This window comes from Tinamus guttatus, unplaced genomic scaffold, assembly GCF_059628265.1.
Source record: "Tinamus guttatus ecotype Peru unplaced genomic scaffold, ASM5962826v1 Tinamus_guttatus_pri_ptg000622l, whole genome shotgun sequence".
NCBI classification, from domain to species: Eukaryota; Metazoa; Chordata; class Aves; order Tinamiformes; family Tinamidae; genus Tinamus; species Tinamus guttatus.
In genome coordinates, this window is record NW_028289156.1 from 151,895 (window position 1) to 173,377 (window position 21,483).

General features: G+C 35.8%; 1 protein-coding gene across 2 annotated transcripts in view; it reads left to right on the forward strand.

Annotated features, from left to right (window-relative positions):
* The first annotated feature begins 411 nt into the window (after positions 1 to 411).
* Positions 412 to 21,483, forward strand: part of ZDHHC21 (zDHHC palmitoyltransferase 21) — a 30,199-nt gene continuing 9,127 nt past the window's right edge. The window contains exons 1-6 of one of the 2 annotated variants that reach the window (XM_010219227.2): positions 412 to 491; positions 3,918 to 4,118; positions 5,604 to 5,702; positions 8,198 to 8,309; positions 9,930 to 10,068; positions 17,062 to 17,178. In XM_010219227.2, the coding sequence (XP_010217529.2) occupies positions 3,935 to 4,118; positions 5,604 to 5,702; positions 8,198 to 8,309; positions 9,930 to 10,068; positions 17,062 to 17,178 (651 nt within the window). In that variant the 5' untranslated portion in view covers positions 412 to 491; positions 3,918 to 3,934. Of the gene's footprint in view, positions 492 to 3,893; positions 4,119 to 5,603; positions 5,703 to 8,197; positions 8,310 to 9,929; positions 10,069 to 17,061; positions 17,179 to 19,749; positions 19,806 to 21,483 lie in introns of those variants that run through there. The other variant, XM_088535253.1, reaches the window with a different exon arrangement.

Sequence of the window (21,483 nt, forward strand, 5' to 3'; positions counted from 1 at the left end):
ACACAGATTATTCTACTACCCATCTCTTTTTATTAGGCTGTTTTAGAACATGGTGTTTTTCTCCATGTAGCCATGTAGTGTACAGTGCAAACATTTTTTACTGAAGTAGTACTGAACTACCCCAAGACTGTTTGCTCCCCTGGAGTGAGACAGAGTGTAAAAGTACAGAATTTGGTTTCTAACTGTCAGTCCTTTACCAGCCATAACAGAGCAAGGTTTAGGTTCGGTGTTACACTTTGTAAAAAGAAACTGGGTAGTGCTTGTATTAGTATTATTTATGAATCTTTTGTAAATATGGTCTTGGACAGTCTTGTTGCAGTGCTGTATAAATTTTGGAAATTTGTGTTCAAACAAATCAACTAAAGTAATCTTTATTTTGTGCTTGTATTTACAGTTAGTGCAGAACTTCTTTTCTCTTTGGAGGTGACTTCATACCTGCTGAGTTCTTTGTAAGGACTCATTGTTCAGTGGACAGCACATCAGAAGCAACTGTGTAAGTAATTATAATGGACAGGTATGGAATTTATGATACTGTTTATTGAACAGATCAGAGAGAAAGGGGTTAGAAATAGATGTTATGTGTTCATGCATTGTTTAGAAAACATATTTGATGAAGAGGGAATAACTTTGGAGCATGTAAAAAAAAACGAGTAGCTTGTTGGCAGATAGGAACCCTCTCTTTGCCACCCTCTCTTTGCCACCCTCTCTTTGCCACCCTCTCTTTGCCACCCTCTCTTTGCTCTCAGAGGTTTTTTGTTTGAGATGCCTATTTAGAAGAAATTGTTTTACATTCTGTTCTGAGATGCAAAGTATAAAGTGATCAGGTTAGTTTGTGTATTCTATTTTTATTTTTTGCACTTGATTTTTTTTTTTGTAAACCTGCTCATAAACTTTTTTCTTCCTGTATTGCTGCTGTTTTCCTCAGAAATAATGCATCGTTAAAAAAAAAAGAAACTTTCAACATTTTTAAGTATTCTTCGTTTGTATCATACATAAATGTTGCAGTGAGTATGCAGTACTTTTTGTAGGTAAAGGGTTTTTCCTCTGTAGGCTCAAAAGAAAGAAACTTCATTGAATAATTATTCTTGATAAGCCCCATGATTGATTTCAGAAAAGTGTTCTCAGAAAGTTAGTGTTTTAATAGTCTAAGTTAGATCAAAGGTATAAAAAGAGAGATAAAGCAACACAGGGAATGCAGAAAGTACATTGAATTGGCACTAACAAGAATGAATGGTAAGATTCTTGTGAAGATAGTAAGATCCATGCTTGGCTATCATCCTGAAAACCCAAAGCATAGATTTGTTGTCATGCAATCTAGCATTTTTAAATTCTTTTGTTATTCTATGTAATAGTGCAAGTACAAAGATTTAAGTAGGTAGACAGAAAGGCATCATTTTTTTTTTTTAAAAAAGAACTCAAACAGCGTCATATTTCCCCGGGAAAGTTTGGTTTCTTGAAAGAAGATAATAGCCTGATGAAAAATCACTTTTTTTTAAAATAATAAAACTATTTCTTAATAGCTTTGTTAACTCTTTACTCTTGCAAGGATGTTCATAATGAGAATGCTAATACATTTGAAGCATGCGTTATGTGAGTGCCTCTAATTGTCAAAAGTTCAGTAATTGAAAGTGAAAGAGAAATACCGGTCTTTTTTTTTTTTTTTTTTTTTCCCTCCAGAAAAACCCCAAACTCTTAAAGTGTAAGCAGGAGACTGAGGCTGATAATTTTGAAATTAAAGACATTTGGAATTTAAGCATTAACAAGATTTGGCAATTTGAGAGGGAATTGTATCGGATGTTCAGGTTGTAAGAATGATTTTTAGATGACTGCTAAGATCAAGTGGATATGTAAGCACTGTAGTCCAGAAAATATACATGAGCACGTTTGTGTATTTCCCTGCATGTACACTTAAATGACCAGGGTGTGGCTGGAATGATTCTGTATGCATGTAAGTCGGGTTAATTCCGGCTAAGTCATGTCAGAAAAGATGAGCGAAGGAAGAGACAGGGTGGAAGGAGGTACAAATTAATACTGTTAGAACTGAGGGAAATAAACAGGGACCTCTAGAGCTAGTCCACCCTAACTTCCTGCTCAAAACAGGGTCAACCAGAGCAGATGGTCAGGCCCCTTCCAGTTGGTACTGAATGTCTCCATAGATGGAAGCTCTCCAGCCTTTCTGGTCAACCCGTTACTGTGTTGGCCACCCTGACATGAAAAAAAGTTCTTTCTTTTGTTCCTGTGTTCGGACAGATTTCCTGTATTTCAGTTAGTGCCCACTGCTTGTCACTGTGTCACTGGGCACAACTGAAGAGTCTGGCTGTGTATTCTTTACTCTCCTGCATCAGGTACTTATACACATGGATAAGATCCCCTTGAAACGTCTCCTCTACAGGTCAATCTGTCCAAGTTCTTGCTGCCTATCCTTGCGTTTCACATGTTTCTTGTTATCTTTGTGACTTTTTTGCTGCAATTGCTGTGCTCTCTTCTTTCCTGATCCTGAACTGCAGGCAAAGGTGACTCCAGAATTCACATTCATGTATGTTTCTTTTCTATAAGCATGAGGAGCTCTCCTGATTAGCATTAAGACTGGTTGTGTCAGGAAATTATCACTAATGGTCTCCTAAACTGTGCGCTGCTGTGTTGCTTCCTAGCACATATCAGGATGGTTAAAGTTGCTGATGAGCACTGGGTGTGTGAACTGGCAGCTTCTTTCAGTTGTCTAAGGAATGCCTTGTCTACTTATTCTTTATGATCAGATAGTTTATAACAGACCCATCACAACATCGCCCACACTGCTCTTCCCACAAATGCTGATCTGTAAGCTCTCAACTGGTTCATCATCTTCTTTAAGGTAGTTCCATGCATTCCCATTGCTCTCTTGCATATATGGTGACACCCTGTCCTCACCATTCCAGCCTGTATCTACACATTGCAGCGCTCCAGTCATGTGAGCTATTCCATTGTATCTTTTTTATACCAATGAGGTTGTTACCCTACAGCTGCACACAGACCTCTAATTACTCCTGTTTGTTCACAATGCTGCATGAATTGGTGTGTAAGTACCTCAGATGCACACCCAGTTGTGCAAATTCCCATGAAAAAAGTTTACTCAAATAGGCTGCCTGTTGGGCAGTAGTTTGTGTGTTTGGGAATAAAATCTGTTGCAATATGCTTATGCAAAGGCATCCTACCAGGAAAATAAATGCTGGTAGTCCTTCCCTTGAACTTTCTAATGAGTATCACCTAAACCTTTCTGTGCTGGTCAAGAACAACAAAAAAAGTAGTTCTGAAGTTTTTAATGTGAGTCTTGGCTTGAGCAGTACATGCTAAACACTAAAAGAATAGAAAACTTGATGTTTTAAGTATGAAAAATAGTAGGAAAGCATGTCATTGTAAGATTCCTCTTCTTGATTTATGTTGAAGACTTTAGGGAAGTGTGTTCCCATTCTGTGCAGATTTGTTACAAATGGTACATGGTAAAATTTTTGAGCAAAGAGGAAAGACAATAAGCTCCCCAGAAGCTTGTGAAAATTTTGTCACATCAGCTTTAAAAGTTAATCTTCTAATATGCGTTGGGAAGATACAATAGGCAGGTGAAAATGTTTGTATGCTTTTCTACTGCCACTTGGCAGATGCTATTTGCTAGCTTTTCTTATGACTTACTGGATTTCCCAGGCATTTGCTTTACTTGCATATTGGTGATAAACGTTGCTTTTAAATAAGATGCAGCTAGTTAATAAAATCAGGAGATAGCTGTCTTCCTGATACACTAATGTAAAAGTGAAACATAAATTTCATTTAGTTCATTAAATCATAAACTCAGTTTTTGTTTTTCCTGTTTAATATGTTTGGAAACGTGTAGGTTGTATGATACTAGTTGCATTTGTTTTTTTTTTTTTTTTTTGTAATCTCTCTAGATTTTTTCTCTTCGTGGATGTGGCAAATTGTCATCTGTTTGTGTCCAATGGGTCTACAAATTCACTTTGTGGTTGACCCTCAGGGTTGGTGCTGCATGGGCCTCATTATCTTTGTCTGGCTGTACAACACGATCTTCATTCCCAAAATCATCCTTTTTCCTCACTATGAAGAGGGACATGTTTCAGCTGTGGTGATTTTGTGTAAGTCAATTTAACTTAGTTCTGGAATTTCATGGGAAGGCTGAGTAATTTCCAACACACTGCTGCAGGATCTGCATTTTTGATTCAGTGGAAACTATCTTCTGGACCCCTCTGAGAATAAAATTTGTTTCTACTGAAGACCAAAACTGAGTTTCTTCTTCAGGCCAAGGGTTACTTATATATGGTTGATTCCAACCATGGATAGTTTTTACAGTATGATTAATGTGTATATTTCTAAACATTAATATATTGTAGTTTAGGCAGCATATCTTTAGGTGGTAGTTTATTTTTTCTTTTGAAACACCCATTTTTTTCAATATTTGTTTGAATGCAAGGTGAAGAATATTATATTTTTGTTTTGGAAAGTATAAGAAAGCTTGCAGATGTTTTATCCTAAAATTCCATGTAACTGTTGTTTCTTTAAATGGGGGCTACAGTTGTTTTCTGGTATGTTATTAAGAAATACTTGAAATTAAAACTTAGTAAATAGGAGTTGGAAGAGTCAGTTTGACTTTGAATCTTTGCAGGAATGAGGCTGAGCTATCTTTTCCATTACTGGTAAAGGGCAGAGGCTTGCTGGCATGCACATGCTGCTCATGTCAGTGTTTGAAATAGGACTTCGAATCCTCAGTTTTACTGCTTTTAAACATCCAACATTCTTGGAGGATAGTTTAGGGGATAGGCCTATCATAAGCAAATAATGGCACATTGTTAGGGGTTAGTGAAAGAAGTGGGGGGAAATGTGCTCCTCCCTAGAGCTGGAGAAAAGGTGGAGAATCACTTTCTTCTTACAAGCTTTTCAGTTTGTTTTCTTGAGTATCTTTGATGAGACACTGACAGCTCGAGTTGTAGGCTAAAGGGAGATGCACCTAGCAGGTCCAATATCACAATTCTTGTATTTGTAAAACCATCTGGCCAAGTGTGTCCGGAAGAGCACATTCCCTTGCAGATTCCAAACCATGTTCTGTGAAACTTGGGTGGGTGGCCAAAGACAATTCATACGACTGAAGGATCTGTGAAGTTTTGTTGATTAAAAGGTTGCATTTCAATGCTTGGGTCCTTGTATGTTACTCAGCTCAATTCATGGAGCTTTATCCAATAAATACAAAAGTTGATGAATGTACAGATGTCAATACAATTTGTTCTATGGGTTTTTTTCTTTCGGTTCTTCTAAAAGCTGAACAAATTACTTATATGACCATAATTTTAACCATCTATTAAAGTAAGTGGGGTAGAGTTTTAAAAAACATTTTTGGGTTTTGAATGCTTCAATGATTAATCTTTTAACACTTGCTTAACGCTTACTTTTTTTAGAAGTCTAAAATACCATTGACTGTAATCAGGTGAACTTTTTTGGTATGTTATTTTATCATTTTTTTACACTTTTTTCTTGCATTTTTACTAGTTTGAAGTAATTAGTATGACGTGTTATTACTCCTGCTTTTTTTTTCTGCACATGTGTAACTGTCATTATATATTTTTCAGGTTATTACTTTTGTTCGTTGTTTTGTATAGCTTCGTTACTAAGAGCCTCAGTAGCTGATCCAGGAAAACTACCTGAAAACCCAAAGATACCACTTACAGGTATAAGGTATTTTAAGTAATATAAGATTAGGCTGCTGCAGGTGTTTATCTCAATTCTAATAACTCCTAGATTATAAATAACAATAATAGCAAAATTTAGATTCTTTGGTATTTTTTGAACAAAAATCACTGTTATACCTTCAGAACAGTTAGGATTCTGATCTGATACTTCTGACTTGCTGCTATTTGCTAAAAAAATGTTGAGATATTTAGTGAATATAATTATTTATCTTTTTCCTAAGCATGTTTATGAGGGATTAAAAGCTGTAGTGTAAGATTGATTTTGCCTGCTTGTGAAGGACACATTTTATTGCACTGAATTACTTTTGTATGGTGTGTTAGCCAAATAAACATGGCAGTGGTTTATCCCATAATTCCTGTTTGGTAGCTACGACACCTGAAATGGAGAGTTTAAAATGTTCCTAATTCTCCATGGAGAAAACTAATGTTTAAATGAGCTACTTGTTTTGTGATGTTCAGGGTTTTTTTTTTTTAAAGGATTGAACTTTTATGTGGCAGTTTAGAATGCAATAGGGCAATTAAACAGCTTGTCACATAAACAGGAAATACTTTGTGAATGTAGAAGATGTATCAAATGGAATGAATGGTGAATGTTTCATTGTCTTACTGCAAAATTCTTGAGGCCAGGAGTAACATTGCTTTCTTGAAGAGCAGTGAGAATCTAGGGTGAATCCGTTTGGAAACACTACCTCTTTGGCCTCAGCCCTGAGGTGACAAGTTACAAACTACGCAGGAGGAAGGAATTTATCTCCCTGAGGTTCAGATCTGAAGTTGAACTTAGGAAGTCTCATGTCAGGGTTCTGCTTCTGATAGTTAAGCCTTTTATCAGGTAAGAGGAAAAGTGACTTAAGCATGTGTTTCTTGCTCAAAGCGTGCTGCAGGTATAGCAACATGGAATATGCAGTCTGATATGGTGAATGAACACACTTTAAGTTACAGACAAGTTCATTACTGAATTTCTTGCTTCTTTCACCGCAAAATACCAGGATTAATACAAATCAATACAAACCATTTACTTTTATGCACAAATACTTCTTGCTCTTTTGAATATCTTGGAATAGCCCTCCCAAAAAGTTTGGAAATTAATATGAGGTTTCACTTATTTCATGATATGCTGATGTATTCCATGATGTGCTGTATAAGGGGTTCTGTTCTTTTTACAGTAGTACTTAAGTTCTCTGGTGTTCTTTAGGTTGGTAGCAAGACAATTTTTCTATGGTCTAAATCCTATTGAGTAGTGAGGGTGGGGTGTTTCTGAGCTCATCTAATAAGCACCCTATTAGGGAATGACGCCTTTGTGACATGGGAACAGATTGTAACTCAGTTTCCATCTGGCATTATCACTAGTTCAATGAGCTCAGATATTACTGGGTTTCTTTACTTCAAGTTCAGATTGTTATTTTACAGCAAGAAAGACAAGATGAAAGCTGCCAGCAGGTGGCCCAGACCTGCTAAATTTAACTGTATTGTCTTTACACAGTGACAATTGTTTTACCATACAAGATTTCAGAATAATGAAAATCTAAGCATAACTTTACTTTTCTCTTTGGGATTTAATAAATTTCTCTGCGTTAAAAATAGTTCTGCTAAAATGGAAATAATCAATTGGAGCATTTTAATATTCTCAAGCATGCAACTATTTCCTTCAAAGAAAAAAAAATATTTCTGAGTTAAAGTATTACAGCATTGTTGTTATTCTGTTTTTCAAAGGTTTCCTCTACCTTGGGGGAGCCAGTTTGGGATAAGTAATATAGTTAAACTGAAAATAGTAGCTCTTTATTTCAGCTATAGTACTTGTCAATATTCCTAGTCACTCTGTGCAGATCAGCTTAAAGAATGTCACATTGGTCATTCAGAACTAGTGTATATTTTTAATTACAAACCTATCTTACATCTGTGTGTTTTTTGTTGCCCTATCTATAAAAGTATGTTTTTGAGATGCATATCGTAAAGTACTTAAGATAAGGCAGATAGTTGAGAAGTGTTCATTGTGTCTTTTATTTTAGTTAGCTTGTTTTGACAAGTATGCGTAGCAGTCTTTCCTCAGAAGAGTTTGGAATAGTAAGGAGATAGTACTGTGAGACTACTTAGCAGGTATGTTTTTTCACAATAGATGTATGAAAAAAGAATAGGACTATGGAGATTTAGAATGAAAGATATGATTTTCCTTGTTTATACCTTGTTTGAGTGGCAACTTTTGTACTATAATAACAACTCTAAAGAAATATATAGAAAGAATGTTTTGGAAAGGGAAGCTGGCAGAAAAAAGTAAAATAAATACTACATCTTCTGATTTAATTAAGGTTGCAATGTGGAAAAAAGATTTCTTAGTTGCATAGTTTTGACCCTTGCTCATAGTTCATGCGTTGTTTATAGTAGGACTTTTTTTTTTCTCTTGGAATCAGTAGCATTTATCATGAGTTTGCTGTATCATGTTTAAATCTCTCTGATCTGTCTCTAATATTTTTTTCTAGAAAGAGAATTTTGGGAATTATGTAACAAATGCAACATGATGAGACCAAAGCGCTCCCACCATTGTAGCCGTTGCGGACATTGTGTTAGGAGAATGGATCACCACTGCCCTTGGTAAGACCATGCATTTGTTCTCACAGTCTGGTTTTAGTGAACCAGGTCTTTTCCTATATTTTCATGACATTGACAAGTTCCTTGATTATTGCTGATTTGTCTTTTTTTTTTTTTTTTTTTTTTTTTTTAGCCCAATTGCATTTAGTTGTTTAGGTGGTTAGAGAAGGGGGAGAGGGGTAAGAACACTAGGCATAGAAACAAACAGACATAAGACATTGTAAAACATAGAATTTATGATTATTGGGATGGAAAAAATTATTGTATCTTTTTTATAAAAACTGAATATGGTGGTGGTGTGTATTTTTTTTGTTTTGGTTTGTGTGTTTTGTAGTTTTGATTTTTAGTTTACTGAAAGATACCTTCAGGGCTCTGGATAGAACATGTTACTGCCTTGCACTATACCCCACTTTTGTATTTCTGATTTTCTACTGAGATTGGTCATGTGTTTCATAATTAGTTTCAGTCAAAATGAACCAAGTCAAGTGGTTTAAACTATGTCAAGCTGTTTTTTTGTTGCTTAAAATGAAGATGAACATTTCTGCCATGATCTGAGGGGTCATTTCCATCAAGACAGCAATGATGAGCTGCAGAGGACAGAATTGAGGTCAGGATGCTCCAAATTGATTTAGTCATTTTTCAGAATACCCTTTTTTGTGTATCCCAAGTTTAGAAAATAGTGCCAATATAATGCATTTGTCATTATGGCTTTGCTTGGTATTAATGTCTGTGCCAGTGCTTGTAGTAGAGTTATCATGCTTGTATGAAGCTGCACCCTGAACAATTTAATTTTAATCAGTGCAAGTTCTGTGAAGCTGTCTAGACCCAGTTTTCAAAGGTTTTGAATCTCCCAGTTAGTATTTACAGAATCCTTGCTATTCTTTCCTCCTTTGTGTTACTGTCTGAAAAATAAATTTCTTATTAGAGGTGCCTATTCTGTCTTCCAGTGTCTTATGTTCCTTCCTAAGTCATATATATCTTATTGGGGTACTCTGTGATTTCATTTATTTCAAACTAGTCATAATACTGCAAATTTTTGCAAATTTTTTATCATTTATCGTCTTGTTACTTGAGCGTTATTTAAAATTGTGACATATCACATGGTGTAGCTTTGTAACATGAATACAGGGAGAACTATACCACAGAATCACACAGAATCACAGAATGGTTGAGGTTGGAAGGGACCTCTAGAGATCATCTAGCCCAACCCCCTGCTCCAGCAGGGACACCCAGAGCACGTGGCACAGGGTGGCATCCAGGTGGGTTTGGAAGATCTCCAGAGAAGGAGACTCCACAGCCTCTCTGGGCAGCCTGTGCCAGGGCTCTGTCACCCTCACAGTAAAGAAATTCTTCTTCCTGTTCAAAAGAGTCATTTCAGTAATTTATCCTACACTTCAAGTGACAGTGTATGCAATCATCTTCAAAATAACTTCTATCTTTAGCATAGAGACCATCACTTTCATTAAGACTTGAGTGATTAGTCAGTAGCTTTTGTGTGCTGCCTATGAATTATCATAACTTTCTATTACACATAAGTGATAGTAATCTTCATTTGTCTCTCTGTATTGTAACTACTGTTTTAAAAAGCCTTGATGTCTTTATATATGCTTTGTTTCTCTGCAGGATTAATAACTGTGTTGGTGAAGACAATCATTGGCTGTTTTTGCAGCTATGTTTCTACACTCAGATTCTTAGTTCTTATACGTTGATACTTGATTTCTGCCATTATTACTACTTCTTGCCACTGAAAAAAGATAACTGGGTAAGAATCTGATTTCTCTACAATGTGAATAAATAGCTAATATCACACTTTACTTTGATATTTGTGTACTAAATTTTACTGTCATGTCAGCTGATCACATCCATGTATATTTTCAAATGAGCAACAGAGTAATGTGTTGTAACAGAGTAACAGAGTAATGTTCTGAACTGAGTAAGGTCTCTATGTTGAAAAGACAACATTAATTTTTGAAAAAAGTCTAGGAAAGGATGATATAACTGGTGAGATTGCTTTTGACATCCCTGGTGAATACTGGAAAGAAACAACATATCTACTTCAGTGGTGCTATTTCCTTTTGGCTTTCTCCAAAGCAAATACGTGCAGAATATATTTTTCTATCTTCTACAAGGAATACGGGTATTGCCAGAGAAGTGCAAAAAAAACATCCTTTTGAAAGGAGAAAAATGTATATCGCTTTGGAAGCGATATTTTGTGCAACTTTGAGGAGATTGAGAAATATGGGTAAGGGTAACGTGAAATTTGGGTTGCGTACTATTATGTTGTTTCAAGGTTGTCTCTGCATAATGCAGCTGAATACCCAAAGATTAAAAATGGACTTAAAAATTGGAATACAGTGGAAAAAATGTTCTTCAGTTACGAAACTGAAGCTGTAAGTTCTCTGTAACCAGTACCTGTTTATCCATGTTGTCAATAATGTTAAGAATATTCCGGAGTTTTGCTTGAAAGTTTTTGAATGTTGACGGTACTGAAGCAGGAAAACAGATAGTCTTCTGAAACTTTTTTTTTTTTTAAAAAAAGTAAAAATCTCTACCCAAAATCTGAAATAAGCTTTTTATTTGTCTGAAAAGTACAAGCATACTAAATAAAAAAGCCTAGAAAGCAGAGTCTGAGTTAGAATTAAGATTATGCCGTTATGCCTCTGGTGCCATGTGTGAAGAAGAGACCAGAACAATTCGAAAGATTGGTAAAGGACACTAAATTTAGTTCTATTCTGTGCTTTTTTGTTTGTTTGCTTTTGTTTTTCCCAAGTCCGTAAGGGCTGCAAACTTTTTACTATGTTTTGATGTCACACACCAGCATATTTTCTTGTGGTCACTTCACACCCATCTTTCAAGAGTGCTGGAAACTGGCACTCAGTTATAGGTAAGGCAAGTCCTATTTTTTCCCCTTTTGGTAAACATTGCAAAAGCTTTTATATCCTAAATGGTATAAAGTAGGATTACTACACTTTCTGAAAATCTTCTAATTTTGAAAAATAATTGGACTTACCCTTTAAGTTCTTATTGCTCTTCAGTCTGCACTGGGTCCCCAGGGAAACATGTGAAGGTGATGAGTCAAATGATAGTGGGGAAAAATACAGGAAGACTGCGCTCTTTGGAACATCCCAAATAAATAAGTCTTAAGTTGTTAATGGCAATTTTCTATCACTTTGAGTGTAGCAAAATTGCGAATTTTTGCTGATCTTTCTCAAAATAGCATATCACCTCAGAAGCATAAAGTTATTTTAACTCTCTCATTTATATGAGGTTCCCATTTAAAGATTTTAAATGATTTTAGAAGCATTGAAAACATAAGAGGGTTTGTGTGCTTTGATCGTCTTTCTGGATGCAATTAACCCAAGTTCTGACTGTCGCTTTTACTTCTTAAAAGAGGGGTTGGTATATATCGAATTCTTTGATGGTCAAGTGGAGAGATGGGAAATAATGTTTGCTTTGGTTAGATTAGGACATCTTGATGTTGAGTAAATGGTTTTGAAAGTGGCTATGTGTAAAACTTAGGTCTTCATTGTTCAGCTGGGTTAATTTGAAGCTTTTTGGAGAAAAGCCAGTGTTTAATATGTGGCCCTAAGAAGGTGTGGTGAGTTAGGGTGAAGAGCCCTCGCTTACTGTAAGCCAGTTCAATGCATTTGCCTGAGTTGTAGGTAGGGCACTTGATTCCTGTGTTTGGATGTTACAGAGTCATGAAAAACGTAGCTCATTACAAGGGATTGTTTTGGTCATGATGATCAGTTTGCATATATGGACACCTCAAATGATACTTTGGAAAAACCAGATCTGTGTTACAGTTTGTGCTTCAAAAGGATAAAACTGTTTAAACTGTACATAAACTTGGTACATATAGAGGTTTTCTCATTTTTTTTAGCAACAGGTTGAGGTGTCCTAGTAGAAGTACAGAAAATTAAGATTTTTTGGGGAGAGTCTAGTCAGCATTTTTGCCTGGAGGTCTGCATAGGTGATTTTTGATAGTGTTGCTAAGGTTGCTAAGGATTTGATAACGTGTAACTGTGCGCCACAGAATCGTTTGTCAGAATTATGTCCTTTTGACATCACATGAACCAAACATATGATAAGACATTGGTTGGGTATCTGGGCAAGCATCCCACAAGACTGTTTTGATTTTCCAGTGAAAATTAAGCCTGAAGTACCTGGGCATTCTAGAGAACCTAACATATTCTGCCTTTCACAGACATGTCACAGACATCTCTGGGCTAGCCATGAGCTTTTTTTTTTTTTTTTTCCCTTTAAATTGATAGTGTTTACCACAGATTGGGTAGTTTTTCTGAACAACCATCTGGAATTAGCTTACTTCCTGCTCATTAAAAATACTTGTGATCTTTTTGGCTGTATGCCTTCATTTTTTATTTTTGTTCTTTGGATGTATAATAATGCACAGTATGGAAACTGTAAAATTAAAAGTGTTTTTAATGCTATTGTGAAGGAATCACTTTCTCACAATACAGATTAATGCATTGTGAAAATATGATCACTGTATGTATGTTAGTATTTTTTTGAAATCAAAGCTTTTATTTTTACTTTTAAAGGTTTAAGAAAAAAATAAAAAGTTTTAATTTTTTCATTTAACTGAGATAAAGATGGTAACTCTAAAGCTAATGAAAGAAGATACTTATCTTCATCAAAGATATGATCTTTAAGTGTCATGCCTTGCAAGCACAAGGCTGTTTCATGGTATTTTCAGCTGTTGTAGTTGATGTACTTTCAGCATGATGTGTTGACGTAATTGCTGCTGTTTGTCCAGCAGGAGGAGTACAATTACTGCTAGAAATGGAAGAAATAGGCCCTAGTAATTCAATCATGTATGTAAGATCCTAGCAGAAAACAAATAATTTAAATAAGATAACATAGGAGTTCCTCAGTTAGATTGGATGATTTTCAGAATTCCGTTTGCAATGTTCTTGACTTTGCACCTTCATTAAAACTTGAAGAGTGTTTTAAGCTCTATTGGTGAAGGCAGAAGGAAACATCAGGTGGGAAGCACCACCATCTGCTAAACAGAACCCAGTTTCCCTGGTTGCAAGTAACAGATCTTGGGAAAAGTCATTGAATTTTGTGGAAATATTGTTTAAGGCAGTATTTATTTCAATATATATATTCTTTTAATTAACTATGTGTTATTAACTAAAATCTAGAAGTATATGTCATCTTTTTTCATAAAGAGAATTTTTTTCTTAGGGTTATAAACTGACCAGCAGGGTGGGAGAATTTGTTTAAAGAAAAGGACAGACAATGTCTCCTCTGTATTCAAAAAGAAAAAAAAGAAAAAAAGAAAGGGAAAAAAAGACAACCTAACCCTGCTGTCCTCCTGTATAGTTATATGGATAGTGTATGAACCTTGAAAGAAGTGGGGAAAGTAAATTTCCTGATCTACAAGAGAAGGCAGGAATGAAAGGATAATATTTTGTTAAAACTGAGTATTTGATAGTTTCGTTTTTATGCCAAGATCATATTGCCTTTTAAAAAATCTTTTCCAGCACTGTGATTGTTTCAGGATTATTACTGTGGTTTGAACTCTGTGTAGACTATCATTTTTTTGAATCTCTTCTAAAAGTGCTCTTCCCCTTTTTCACTTTAATCCAAATCAGTCTTGGATTAGACTTTGGAAATTAGAGATTTAGTAGACCTGAAATGGTTTGAATCAAAGAAGTGCTTAATTTAAACATCTGTTCATATTCATAATAAGTATATTTACAAAAGGATTTATTCAGAGTGCAGCTCTTGAGCTATGAATCCATTTTCATATTTTTTTTTAAGCCCAATGGATATTCTTCTTTCCTCCTGCTAATCCCATGGCCTTTATTTTTTTGTCTCTTTTTTTTTTTTTTTTTTTTTGCAATCTGATAGCCTGATAGCCTTTGTTCTGTTTTACACTTTTTTATTATAGCCAGGAAAAATATCTTTTCATTTTTATTGTAAGATATTTGAAGATATTTTTTCAACAGGCTCATGACTTTCATTAATCAGAAAAGAAAATGAATTAGTTATGGTTTTGAACTGGATGCTTTCAATCCATTTTCTGTGTTAATATAAATAGTATCTATTTTTCTTAATCATCGTTTATGTTGATAATGTTGAGTATCTGTGAGAACTAATGCTTCCGGATAAGTATGTGGTATATATTCTGCCCTGAGACTGAGGAAGTTTTGTGAAATCTTTGTCACAAATACTGGCTTTCTGTGGAGTATTTTGGTACTAGCTGTGAAGGGAAAGGTGCTAGACATCTTGGTTTGTGACGCAATCTTAAGCATAAAGCTCCAGATGCATACAGTCAATCTCATTTTGTGTCAGGTTTCTGCTTTACATCTGCTATACATTTTCTGCTGTACATTTCTGCTGTCCATCTCTTATAAGAGGCCAAGAATCCTTGTGGTTTGGCTGTAAGACTAAATGCAGTGGCTAAACGGGCCCTAGAAAACTTGAAGCAGGCACAGCTGAGCTGAGTTCCTCATTTAGAAAAGCAGTGGCAGCCACACACAGGAGCTCTGAAGATTGGAAGGAGCGGTTAGGCTGTGCTGCTTGCAGAACATAAAAAGAAGGGGGCTTCCCGCAGTGCTGGGCTGGTTAAACTCTGGTGGTGGCCTAAGCCAAAGTCACAGATACAGACCAGGCCCAGTGAGGAGAAAGTGCTGTGTGACAAAACCCTGTTGTCCCACGAGGGACAGTTTTTGTGGCGTTCGTGTTAGCCGAGTGCTGTGCACAGACAGAGATGAATTGGTGTTTCAACAAGATGGGTCTATCCAAATTGTATTCAAACTAGGAATAATTGTTGACTAATTATTTTGAGGTGACTTTATAGTATTGGGTGGTTTTCTTCGGAAAAAATACTTCTGTTATTCTTGAGAAGGAATAGTAGAACTACATTGGGATAAACTTATGTAATGTGCCAACATGCTACTTGTGTAATTATTATTAATAAAGCAATTTCAGTGATAGTGTGTAAAACGTCCTTTTGTTTTCTCCGCAGTCTTTATGCAGTTGCCTTTTGATTCAGTGGTGAAAACAGTTCTGTTGTTAAGGTCTGGTTACCAAAGCGCTCTCCTAGTAAATGTGCTGAGAATCTTTCTAACAAATACTGTCCTATCTTTATAGATTTCTAGGTGAGGGCCCAGTATTGGTTTCTTGGCTATCATTGTCTCAGTGACAAGTTGTCTGAAAGTATGGTTGGTTTGGAGTAGATTCTCCAAGGACAAGTAAGGACTAGCAAAATGTTGATTGTCACTTCCTCTCTCTGTTCAGCAAAAGCAGTTCTTTGTGGTGGATATTTTTTTTTCACGGACAAATTAAGGAAAGACATACTAAAATTCCTGTTTTTTCACAACTGTATCAAAGATCCTTCTATTTCTTGCTTAACACTTAAGTGGCAGTCTGTAGTTTTAACATGGTAAAATACATGCTAAAGAATGGAATACAAAATGCATACTGTGTTCCCTAGGATCTTCTGATGTAGGGTGTATATTGATGCCTTTTTTTTTCCAGCTGAGAATGGTCCCTTTAAGTAGCATTTTAGGGGGGGATTTAAGATTTTTTTAATTTCATTTTTTAATTAAGTATTCTAGACCCAGAATGTGTTTCCAAGTTCTGACTTTTTTCACAGCTTTAACAGCCAACATGAGCGTCTTTCTAATTCCATATTTAATGTGCTTGGTTTTATCATTCGGACTTTCACTTAAATAATTTAAATGTAATATCAGACTTTTAGACTAAAATAGAATATGCCCTAATTGTTCCTTGTTTAATTAAAATCCAGTATTCCTAGATCTAAGAATTTTTCTTCCTTAAGTAATAATGATTTGAAGTAGGTAAACTTCAAAAGCAGTTGTATTTTTTTTCCCCCTCATTCAGCTCACTTTTATGTTCTAGTTGTAATTTAGAGTTTACTTGAAAGGGTTTTAATAGTTCCCTGCTGTGATCCATCTTTTCCAAGTGAAAGAACAGATGTGCATATTCAGAAAAAAAGGCTTGAGAACATAATCATAACTTATAAATAAGAGAATGGCCATGCTAACTCATTATCAAGGGGGGCAAGATAAGGTGTGAACGTACAGCACATGTGCAGTAACTGCCATATACAAATGTTTTCCTGTGATAAAAATTCGGTAAATTATCCTTTGAAAATAATCTAAAAAGCTCTCTTATGCTTACTGCTGCATAAAAGAAGGCTTTCCAGAGCAGTCTTGAGGCAACTTGTTAGTGCTTGCATACCAAAGTTACAATAAGTCATTTGAGGCCAAGATTTAATAGGTGAAGAAAAGTTTATGTTGAACAATAGGCAACATTATAGTTAGATCACTTGATGCCTTGATTTTTATGAATACAATCTTCAGGAGTCAAGCTAGGAATGTTACTCTTTATTACAAAAGAGGTGTTTTTAAATGAAATTTTCTGTGGCTGGGAGCCAATATTAAAAAGCCTTATGATGAGGATTGTTTAACAGATTGGTTTTCGTATGTTTTATAGCTATCCAGCTTGATCTGAGGTGAATGACTAAATCATGATTTTACTGTTTTCTCAAACATTAAGTATCTTTGGTTATCTGGCCAGGAAGTGTTTCCATATATAAATAAAAGATTCTTGTTTATAGTTTTAGTACATTCAGTGGCTGAAAATCCAGTACTCGTCTTTAGCAGTAAGTTTTTGGGGACAACTGTTGTCTAGTACTACCACTGGATTCAAAGACTTAATTTTTAAGTGCTAAAGATTCTTTGTTCTCTCTTTCTAGGATGTATTTGTACGTAGACATGAACTTGCTCTTCTAAGAATATCTGCCTTCATGGGTCTGGTAGTACTAGGTGGAATAAGTGGTCTCTTTTATACTCAGCTAATGGGTATTTTCACTGTAAGTATCCGTTAATTTTAGAAATTTAATTTGGTCTTTTAATTTTGTTATCAATATTAGACTTAATAAAAGTAGAATGCATTATAAAGAAATAAAAGGGAAATATTTCCATTCTGAGGCACCTCTCTGGTGAGCTCTGTCAAGACTTTTCTCTTCTAAGGAAGTCTTAGGAAGCCCTCTTGCCAAGAAGTGTCTAATAATTCACATATTGAGGCAATTTCCTGATTCATATTAGTGAAATCAAGTCATGCACTACCCAGGAAATGAACAGTGAATTCACTGTGAAATACTAGTTATGTATTTTGTGGATCATTAATTTTTGCTTTTATTTTAAAGTCTTATGTGCTCTGCTCTCAATTAGACTTTGTGACAGTGAGGCCCACCAATTAATCATTCATTTTAAGAACACAGCTTTTTTTTTTTTTTTTTTTTTAAGTCCTTGAGATATATGAAAGTAAGCGGATTTATTTAAGTTAATAAATTTTGGCACAGGATCATGTACAGCGTACAGTCTAAATGCATATTCTGTATATGTAAAAAAAACTGTATGGAAAAATACTCTAGTTAAACGATTTTGACAATGTAATAAGTAAGAAAAGTATGTTTTTGCTGCACACTAGAAATTAATTAATAATCATTTTAAATTGTCTTAAAAATCTGTTAAAGTGAAGTTCTCCAGTACAGAATAGAGAGCATATACTTGTCAAATCTGTACATGTCTGAGTGTATGACTTGATCTGCAAAATTTTTTGTTAATGAGAATAATATACAAGATGACAACGTTTTGCATATTGAGTTACATGGTGATTGCTGCTAATTCTGAATTCTTGCTGGGATTACATTTTGGGATTACAGGAATATTAACCTTTGCAGGTGCAAAATGGAAAACCTCCTAACCATGTGACCTAATGGCTTTACATGGAATAAAGGGCAAAACGTCCTGTTTAGTTTTTTACTGTTAGATCAAACTGTAATAATATTAATATTACCTTTCTCTAAGTTACAGCCTCCCATTTTTTGACTTTATAGTCAAAATATATAGTTCTTTGTTTTTGCTCTTCACCAGCTGCTCTAACATACTACTTTTTGCCCCTTCTTTTGACCTGCTGGTCTGTTTACTGTGTGCCTCTTTCCTGTTCTGGGGCTTGCTGACAGGATGTTACCTCTCTAAGTGCTGTCACGCAACCTTGTCTCTCTACTCTAAAGTCGGGATCTTTTTCCAATCCTCTATTTATCTGAAGTAGTGCAGACAACTGGATTTTCTGGCCTCCTGTTCCCACTTCAAGGAGATACTGAAGTTCAGTGGACTTCAATCTCCAGACATTGTAATATGGATGGCCTTTGAGCCTCTGTTAAATAGGTATCTGAGAAGTACAGTGAAAGATGGAAATGATTTAGAAGAAAGCAAAGGACAAACCGTAAATCTACAGCTCTGTTCTAGTCATCTCTTTGTGCTGCTGGGAGCTGGGATTAATTTTGGTAGTGGTCTTCAGCATTTATCCAGATGCCGCCAGGATACAGAAAACAGAAACTCTGAGGCTGAAGCAGATTCTGTTTACAGAAACACCTGAAACTCGGGACTTTTCTGTTTTGGCACAAGATGCCAACTGTACTGCATCTGAAACATGCATGAATCCCCAGAATGTTCTTGCATGCTTAACACCTTCAGGCAGGCAGCAACCTTGCAAACTGTGAAACAGAATAAAAAACTTCTTTATCCTGTGTCAGTTGCACAGTATACTGTTGGTGCATGTCATGGCACCTACCGAGACCACCACTAGCTGGAGGAGCAGGCATGATCTCATAGCAGTTTCAAGTCTAACCTCCTTTCTGTGCTCAAAATCACTCCATGGATGGTGGAGTTGCAGAAACCCTGGATTCTCTCCTGCCCCTTTGTCAAACTAAATCATTTCTTTAGCCAAAGGCCTTTGGCTATGCTCTCTGTGTTGAGTAGAGATATTGGGCTCTAACCCTACAGCACCCAACAGGGCAGAAACTGGAAGCATGCAGAAGACGCTTGCTATAGCCCAGCTCTAGTGGAGGAATTAATTCAGGCTTGGGCAGCAGTGATGGAATAAGTATGTAAAAAGCATAACTATCTGCCCATCATTGTCCCAGGGGTATCCCCTTCTGGCAGCTCACAGATTACAACATGCTGCCATTTGAGAAACCGAAGGAAACTTTTATCTGTGAAAGAAATTGGTTTCAGAATTCAAAGTACAGGCACTGGATGATATTATTGAGAAGGATGCAGCCCAGTACATCCTTAAAGATTCTTAACCTCCACTTTTTCTGCAGACTCTTTTGTCACAGAAGTTAGTGACTATATGCATGTTGGGTTATACCTGAGAATCTGTAGCCTTCCTTTTGGCAGTCACTGTTCTATAGAAATATAGAAATACTCCTGCGTTTTTTTAGGTAAAATTGCTATTTTTTTGTGAACAAGCTCAAGTGAAAACCTGTAACATAGTATCTATTTTCTTTTTTTCCTATCTGTCAAAAACTGCCAAGGTTATGTTTTTAGAAAAAGAACTAAACTCATGATTTTACTAATTTTGAGCTTTTTTATAGCAATATTTTTGAATCTCCATAAAGTAAACTTGCTTGACCTTCTTTATATGTTTTTCCAGAAACCAAGCCAACAGTTTCTGTTTCATGTCACTGAACAACAGTGATATGAGCAGCTAAATAAATCCAACTGTTTTGTTATTGGATATGCAGATATGAAAAATACTCTGTTCCCAGTTTCTTTTGGTATCTGCTAGACATGATAATGTCAGGCCCACAGAAGCACCTTTTTATACAAAACTGCAGTGAAATTCTTTCTTCGGTATCATCAGTAGTGAAGAACTAGGCCTTGAAATGTCACCTTCTGCCTTCGTTATTTGGCTTTGCCAAGTTTATATGATTAGTGTAGCAAGCAGCTCAGCTACGAAGTGACCTACATGCTGCTTTAGAGTTCCCAATTATTTGCAGCAAATATTAGCAGTAAAAAAAAAAAAAAAAAAGCAAAGAGTTTGTACTTTTTCGCTGCAACAAGAATGTATAGAAAAAAAAATGCATGAAGATACTTTTGCATACCGTGTTCATTTGGCCTGCTTCTGGGCATAATTTAAAATGAATTGAGCTTAGTAGTAGCTTGACAAATTATATGAAAAAGCAAGCATTTTTTCATAGGATTTTAACGAAAAATAATAAGGAAAAACTTTCTCATTTTGAATAGCAATTTTCAGATGTTGAAAAATGTCATTACGTTTTATATATAACGGAATTGACATAATTCCTATACTTTGTTTTGTTACTCTGAAATAAGGCCAAAAATAAGAAAATAAGCACTTTGTGATGTATAGCTGATCTGTTGATCATATATAGCAGATATATAGCAGATCTGTTGATCTGTACTGGCACTTACCAAAATGCAGTGTTGCGGTGTCATTGACTTGTTTTCTGTGCCCATCCTTGTACAACTGTCTTCAGTTATGAGAGCAGATCAGTTATGTAAGGGTTCCTGAATTAGGGAAGGAAACCTACATCCGCTAATGTAACCTTGTTTCAAGTGTGTTCAGTAGAGGAAGAGGCTTGGAAATAAGTGTTCTCTTCCACACACACATAGAAATGCAAATTTGGCTTTAGTATAGATACTGTTCTTAAGGATGTACTGTTTGTGAAGGTGATTAATTGACAAAGTTAGTCTATTAGTTAGTCTATTAGTCTGTTATCTATTAGGAGTAATATTTCAGGGTCTTACCACCTCTGTGACTGTGGTAAGACTGTTAGTGCGTCCTAAAAGCCCAGCTATTCGCATCTCATCTGGAGGTTTAGGCAGCCAAAGATCAAGGGAGGTAACTTCCTACAATGAGAGGGGAAGTGTGAGAACAGCTGGCAAAAAACTGTCCTCAGAGGAACTTCTGATGTGAATTGTTCTCATGAAGAGGTCACTTTATAGCAGATTAGTGCTTTCTCCTTAGAAACTAGCATATGTGAAATACCCTTTTAGCAGAAGGGGCACATGGCTCTTTTCATCCTCCTTCTCCAGTTGCTTTCCTCATGCCCTCATTTGCCTTTATACTTGTCATGATCCAGAAGTTGTAACGCTTCCTGCTTTTGTATACCAGACCTCTCTTGGTAAATCTGTTTTTGGATGCTTTGAAAATAGAGGAAATTAGAGGCTCCCTCTAAGCAGAAGTCTCTGAAAGATGGGAGATATTTAACATCATAATTTAGAAAATAAATATAATCTTTTTTAAAAAGCTGTTGGTAGGTGAGTTCAGAAACATTTTTATGTTTCTGAAGAGTGGAAGAAAT